Source organism: Brassica napus, unplaced genomic scaffold (genome assembly GCF_020379485.1).
Source record: "Brassica napus cultivar Da-Ae unplaced genomic scaffold, Da-Ae ScsIHWf_256;HRSCAF=428, whole genome shotgun sequence".
In the NCBI taxonomy this organism is placed as follows: Eukaryota; Viridiplantae; Streptophyta; class Magnoliopsida; order Brassicales; family Brassicaceae; genus Brassica; species Brassica napus.
Genome location: NW_026015880.1, coordinates 119,916 through 127,857, shown reverse-complemented (window position 1 = coordinate 127,857; position 7,942 = coordinate 119,916). Strand labels below are relative to the sequence as shown.

General features: G+C 48.4%; 1 protein-coding gene across 1 annotated transcript; it reads left to right on the top strand.

Moving 5' to 3' along the window:
* Positions 1–756: 756 nt before the first annotated feature.
* On the top strand, positions 757–2,423 carry LOC125601438. Its single transcript, XM_048773616.1, has 3 exons — positions 757–788; positions 878–1,438; positions 1,502–2,423. Exons 1-3 carry the CDS (start codon positions 757–759, stop codon positions 2,421–2,423), a joined length of 1,515 nt encoding a protein of 504 aa, XP_048629573.1.
* The last annotated feature ends 5,519 nt before the right edge of the window (positions 2,424–7,942 follow it).

The following is a 7,942-nucleotide window of genomic DNA, read 5'->3' as shown; positions in this document are numbered from 1 at the left end:
TCGCTAGCGATAAATTTAATCCGGGAAAAAAATTAATAATAAATACAGTAAAACAGAGTAAAGTGTTGTCGCGATGCAAAAGACTTGGGTTTAGTTTTAACCTTTTCCGCCTCTCCTTCACTCTTCACATAGAAACCATCGAAGAAAAAAATTGATTGGGAAGCCCAATCTCTCCGATTTTTGATCGATCTTCGTGTCTGAACGGTGTTGTTTTCGCCGGCGGTCAGATTCCCGGTGAACCCATATTCGATTTTGTCTGTAATTCCTTTGATTTATCTGATTTCTCAGATGAATTCCTTTGATTTGTTTCAGCTTTTACAATTTCGATTTCACCGATGATTAGGAGGAGAGAAGTCAGGTTACAGAATCGCGAGAAGTCAGGTGGTAATCAATTCTGTTTTGCATTTGATATCGTCATGGGCGAACACGATTGTTCCTTTCTCGACTGAAGCTTTGAGTGTTCCTTTCTCTTCTCTTTTGCTTTGCAGGTTTTAGGTTTTGATTGTTCCTTTCTCGAGTGAAGCTAGTTGAGTTGAAATCCGAAGGATCTTATTGATCAGGTGATTCTTTTTCAGCCAAATAGAAGTCGTTTCTTGTTGATCTTTTTGAATGACTGAGTTATAGTATCTGATTGAATCGTTGATTGTTTATGTGTTCCTCTGTGAATGTCATTGTGTCTGTTTGGTGTATGTTTGACATAATCTTATGGCTTTGTTTGATTTTGTTGGTCTATCGGTTAGAAACTTAGAACATAAAATGGTCGAAAAGTCATGGGTTCATCTAAACAGGTAAGGAAAAACAATATATATTATAGGAACTGAATTTTTGAGTGTGATTAAGAGTGTTGAAATTATGCTTTCACGTGTCTAAACCGAAGAGCTGATCCTGGTTATGAGAGTGGTGCGTGGGAATTTGTGAGGTGTGTTGGTGCAGATTTGCGAGAGTCTGAGTTGATCATTTGCCCATGTATTGATTGTCGCAATGTAGCTCGTCACTCAGCCAGTGTTATTGTGGATCATCTAGTAACAAGAGGAATGGATTTGAGTTACAAGATGAGGGAGGATTGGTATCACCATGGAGAAGTAATGTCAGGGACTGACAGTAGAAGCAATGGAAGTGAGAAGAGGAATGAGATTTTAGGGTTATACCAAGCAGCTGCCTTTGTTGATGAAGAGTTTCTTAGGCATGGTGACTTAAGTGAGGTTGCTGAAGGTGAAGATAAGGCAGAAGATGAGTTTCTTGCTAAGCTAGCCGATGCAGAAACACCTCTGTATCCAAGTTGTGCTAACCACAGCAAGCTCTCTGCAATTGTTTCACTCTTTAGGATAAAGACTAAGAGTGGTTGGTCTGATAGAAGCTTCGATCTGCTGCTTGAGACTTTGCCACAGATGCTACCCGAGGATAATGTCTTGCACACGTCCTTGTACGAAGTGAAGAGGTTCTTGAGATCTTTTGATATGGGTTAGATACACGCCTGTGTGAATGACTGCTGTCTATTCAGAAAGGAGTTTGAGAAGCTAGACAAATGTCCGAAATGCAATGCTTCAAGATGGAAGATTAACTTGCGCACAGGTGATGTGAAGAAAGGTATTCCACAGAAAGTTCTAAGGTATTTTCCCATAATCCCACGGTTGAAGAGGATGTTCAGGTCAGAGGACATGTCAAAGGACTTGAGGTGGCATTTTACTAATAAGAGCACTGATGGAAAAAGCAGACATCCGGTTGATTCTGTTACTTGGAATCAAATGAATGACAGATACCCTTCATTTGCCGCTGAAGAAAGAAATCTTCGGCTTGGGCTGTCCACAGATGGGTTCAATCCTTTCAACATGAAGTATGTGAACTACAGCTGTTGGCCTGTTTTGCTTGTCATTTACAACATGTCACCTGAAAAGTGTATGAAGGAGGAGAACATCATGTTGTCGTTGCTGATTCCTGGTCCAAGCCAACCTGGTAACAATATTGATGTGTACTTAGAACCGCTTATAGAGGATCTAAACCACCTGTGGGAGAAAGGAGAGTCAACGTATGATGCAGTCAGCCACACCACTTTCACATCAAGAGATATGCTTCTCTGGACTATTCAGGATTTTCCAGCATATGGGAATCTTGCAGGCTGCAAAGTAAAGGGAAAAATGGGTTGTCCTGTGTGTGGAAAAAACACAGACAGTATGTGGTTGAGTAACTGCAGGAAGCACGTTTATATGTCCCATCGGAAAGGTCTTCCTCCCACACATCCTTATAGAGGAAAGAAAGCATGGTTTGATGGGAAAGCAGAGCATGGGAAAAAGGGTAGAATTCTGAGTGGTCATAACATAAGCCATATACTTAGAAATTACAAGAATGATTTTGGAAATGTGAAAGTAACTGGTAGGAAGAGGAAGATTAATGAGACGGTTGGATCAGACTCCAAAGACCAATAAGAGACTCAATGAGTTGAATGATTAGTTCGAGTCAATGGAGGACCGATGAGCTAATGAGCTCCATAGATGTGGCAAAGGTATGATCTAGCATTTACTTATGTAGATCTAGATAGAATGGTTTAGGGGAATGGAACCTCAGAATCGTATGGCTTGGTTTGGGTTTAGCATTGACCTTTAAGCTAATTGGTAGTTGAATAAACTGACCAAGGCTAAGGTGATTCGACCAGACAAGTGTTAGATTGGTTTTAGACCAATGGTTTACTAGAGAATAATCCGCTGCGTAACTGTTGAAAGGATCTAGGCTATTAATGACTAGGGAAGTCTTTAGCTAAGATCTATGTTAGCCCTCGCCTTTAGGCGATATTATAAATAAAGGGAAAAAATTAAGAGGTTCGGCTAGGAAGTAGACCGAGCAATGTAAGACTTCGACCACGGCCTTGTCGGCCGGATCGGGGTGTTACAAAGATGTATCACAATCTCATACAGTACTATCCTTGGATACGGATGAAGGTCGATGTGGCCGAATGGGTGGCCAAGTGTCCTACTTGTCAACTCGTCAAGGCCGAACAACAATTTCCGAGTGGACTGCTTCAGAGTCTACCTATTCCGGAATAGAAGTGGGATCACATCACGATGGACTTCGTGACCGGATTTCCCACGACCTGGAATAGGAATGATGCTGTCTGGGTAATAGTGGATCGACTGACCAAGTCTGCCCACTTCCTGGCCATCAAAAAGACTGATGGAGTCGATCGGATTGTGAGTAAGTACATTGACGAGATTGTGAGGCTACACGGAGTACCCTCAAGTATAGTTTCATATAGAGATTCTAGGTTCACATCTCACTTCTGGCAAGCTTTTCAAAAAGCTTTAGGAACAAGAGTGAACATGAGTACGGCTTATGATCCCAAAACGGATGGGCAGTCAGAAAGAACCATACGGACGCTGGAGGACATTCTTCGAGCATGTGTTCTCGATTGGGGTGATTACTGGGAACGGCATTTGCCGTTAGTGGAGTTCGCCTACAATAATAGTTTCAACTCAAGTATAGGCATGTCGCCATACGAAGCTTTGTATGGACGACCATGCAGGACACCGTTATGCTGGACCCAAGTGGGGGAACGCAGCATGATAGGCCCCGAGATCGTGGAAGAAACCACGGAGAAGATCAAGTCCGTGCGGGACAAGATGAGGGCCGCACAGGACAGACAAAAACACTACGCTGACAAACGAAGGAAAGAACTGGATTTTGCAGTGGGTGATATGGTCTATCTCAAAATTATTACCTTTAAAGGTAGAGTGCGAATTTCTGGTAGAAGGAAATTGGACCCAAGATACCTAGGGCCGTTCAGAGTCATAGAACGAGTGGGTAGTGTGGCATACAAGTTGGACTTACCATCTGAGATGGAAGCCTTTCATAATGTGTTCCATATCTCCCAACTCTGGAAGTGCTTGACGGATCAGGACATCTTAATACCAGAAATACCATCCGATCTAGGTACGAACCTAACTTTGGAAACAAGGCCGGTTCGGATCATAGATAGGATGGAAAAAGCAATGAGAAAGAAAACAATCCAGATGGTCAAGGTCATTTGGGATTGTAATGGTCGAGAAGAGACCACTTGGGAGACGGAGGCCAGGATGAAGGCCGAGTTTCCAAATTGGTTCGACCAGTTTGTGTTGGATGAAAGACATGACTCAGATTCGAGGACGAATCCATTGCTAGTGGGGGAGACTTGTAACATCCCGGATCCTGAATAGGATCATTGGGACGGCCATGGTTCGAGGAAACGTACTAGCCAGTCTTAAGAAATCAAGACAAGCGTTCCATGGCCGGATAAGAAGGTTAAGGACGTAAGGAAACTTAGACTTAACCTTACACAAGTCGAGAATCAGCTAAACCGTGCAGGACGGTAGCTGGACGAATGGAACGGGTAGCTCAACTAGCTCAACGGAGTTAGGATAAGCTCACTCCAGCTCGGACACTACAAGGTCAGCTCCACTAGCTGGACTACTAGCTCACTCAGCTGAGGCAGCTGGGGGTCAGCTCATCTCAGCTGGACGGACTGTTCGGGTTTCGGTCCGATGGTCCGGGTCTGGGCCGGTGGCAGGCCATGGGGGTCCGGCCATGAGGTCATGGACCGTTGGGTCTTGGGACAAGGCCGTGGGCTAAGTCCAGAAGAGTTGGGTAAGGCTTTGGGCCTCTGCCCGACCCAAACCCATGCGGTATTGGCGAAGGGACATGCGGCCGAAAGGGTGTAACCCTTGGCCGATTGTGTCCGCTCGCTGGCCAGTCATGCCTGTTCGTGGGGCAAGACTTACCCCCTCGTTTTCTATAAATATGGGGTCCTCTCTGTCGATTTCATTCATCCAATCCAGAGTAAAATACTCATAGAAATCGTAGAGAGAGAAAAAAAAAGAGAGATCGAGTTTCCGACCAAAGCAAGGCCGATTGTGTGGTGGTTAGGTTTCCGGCGATCTGATCGTTTGTGAAGCAACCTCCGATCAAGTATGGGAGACCGAGAGCAGGAGAAGAGCGTGGAGAACCCTGACCTGGTTCAGAAGGAACTAAGGATGGTTCTGGTCAAGCCAAGGAGCCGTGAAGGCTCGGTCAGTGAGAGGCTGTGTAACGTGTGGTTAGATGATGCTAGGGAAGAACTACTGATTGTCTATGAAACTGTTAAGAAGTTGTGTATTGGATCTCATGTTTCTAAGTAATACAAAGTTTATACATTGTTATTCCGCTGTGCTATCTGTTACATTGTTTTAGAACCTCAGATTCGAACATGACTTAGTAAATGAAAGACTTAAAATGAATCAAACAAGCAAAGAAATTGATTAAGTAGCAAACGGGTTCAGTCTTGTCGAGAGGCCGGATTCGGGTGTTACAAAATCACCCGAACAGTCCACGGGATGGGCCACCGTGCTGAGTCCAAGGACCAGCGTGCTGATATGTGTACTGATGGACAGCCACGGATGTCCTATGTGTGCTGACGGACGCACTTGGACAGCTACGGACGTCCTGTGTTTGCTGACGGACAACCACGAACTTCCTGTGTGTGCTGGCGGACACCCACGGACGTCCTGTGTGTACTGAACAGACAGCCCACGTGGGCCAAAATCACCCGAACAGTCCACGGGAAGGGTCAGCGTGTTGAGTCCAAGGACCAACGTGCTGATATGTGTACTGATGGACAGCCACATACGTCCTGTGTGTGCTGACGGACACACCCGGACAGCCACGAACGTCCTGTGTGTGCTGACGGACACACACGGACATCTTGTGTGTGCTGACGGACACCCACTGACGTCATGTGTGTACTGAACAGAGAGCCCACGTGGGCCAAAATCACCCGAACAGTCCATGGGAAGGGCCACCGTGCTATGTCCAAGGACCAGCATGCTGATATATGTACTGATGGACAGCCACAGACGTCCTGTGTGTGCTGATGGACACACATGGACAGCTACGGATGTCCTATGTTTGCTGACGGACAGCCACGGACAGCCACAGACGGCCTGTGTGTGCTGGCGGACACCCACAGACGTCCTGTGTGTACTGAACAGACAGCCCACGTGGGCCAAAATCACCCAAACAGTCCACGGGAAGGGTCAGTGTGCTGAGTCCAAGGACCAACGTGCTGATATGTGTACTGATGGACAGCCATGGATGTCATGTGTGTGCTTATGGACAAACACGGACACACACGGACAGTCACGGACGTCCTGTGTGTGCTGGCGGACACACACGGACAGCCAAGGATGTCCTGTGTGTGCTGACGGACACACACGGACGTCCTATGTGTGCTGACGGACACCCACGGCCGTCCTGTCTCTGCTGACGGACACACACAGACACAAACGGACACACACGGACAGCCACAGACGTCCTGTGTGTGCTAGCCACGGACAGCCACGGACGTCATGTGTGTGCTGGCGGACACCCACGGACGTCCTGTGTGCACTGAAAAGACAGCCCACGTGGGCCAAAATCACCCAAACAGTCCACTGGAAGGGCCAGCGTGCTGAGTCCAAAGACCAACGTGCTGATATGTGTACTGATGGATAGCCACGGACGTCCTGTGTGTGCTGACAGACACCCACGGACATCCCGTGTGTACTAAACATACAGCCCACGTGGGCCAAAATCACCCGAACAGTCCACGGGAAGAGTCAGCGTGCTGAGTCTAAGGACCAATGTGCTGATATGTGTACTGATGGACAGCCACGGACGTCCTGTGTGTGCTGACGGACAGCCACGGACGTCCTGTGTGTGCTTACGGACACACACGGACGTCCTGTGTGTAATGAACAGAGAGCCCACGTGGGCCAAAATCACCCGAACAGTCCACGGGATGGGCCACCGTGCTGAGTCCAAGGACCAGCGTGCTGATATGTGTACTGATGGACAGCCACATACGTCCTGTGTGTGCTGAAGGACACAGACAGACACACCCGGACAGCCACGAACGTCCTGTGTGTGCTGACGGACACACACGGACATCCTGTGTGTGCTGACGGACACCCACAGACGTCCTGTGTGTACTGAACAGACAGCCCACGTGGGCCAAAATCACCCGAACAGTCCACGGGATGGGCCACCATGCTGAGTCCAAGGACCAGCATGCTGATATATGTACTGATGGACAGCCACAGACGTTCTGTGTGTGCTGACGGACACACACGGACACACACGGACAGCTACAGACGTCCTATGTTTGCTGACGGACAGCCACGGATAGCCACGGACGTCCTGTGTGTGCTGGCGGACACCCACAGACATCCTGTGTGTACTGAACAGACAGCCCGCGTGGGCCAAAATCACCCAAACAGTCCACGAGAAGGGTCAGCGTGCTGAGTCCAAGGACCAACGTGCTGATATGTGTACTGATGGACAGCCACGAACGTCATGTGTGTGCTGACGGACAAACACAAACACACACGGACAGTCACGGACGTCCAGTGTGTGCTGACGGACAGCCACAAACAGCCACGGACGTCCTGTATGTGCTGGCGGAGACACACGGACAGCCACGGATGTCCTGTGTGTGCTGACGGACACACACGGACGTCCTATGTGTGCTGACGGACACCCATGGACGTCCTGTCTCTGCTGACGGACACACACGGATACAAACGGACAGACACGGACAGCCACAGATGTCCTGTGTGTGCTAGCCACGGACAGCCACGGACGTCATGTGTGTGCTGGCGGACACCCACGGACGTCCTGTGTGCACTGAACAGACAGACCACGTGGGCCAAAATCACCCAAACAGTCCATGGGAAGGGCCAGCGTGCTGAGTCCAAAGACCAACGTGCTGATATGTGTACTGATGGAAAGCCACAGACGTCCCGTGTGTGCTGACGGACACCCACGGACGTCCCGTGTGTACTAAACAGACAGCCCACGTGGGCCAAAATCACCCGAACAGTCCACGGGGAGGGTCAGCGTGCTGAGTCCAAGGACCAACGTGCTGATATGTGTACTGATGGACAGCCACGGACGTCCTGTGTGT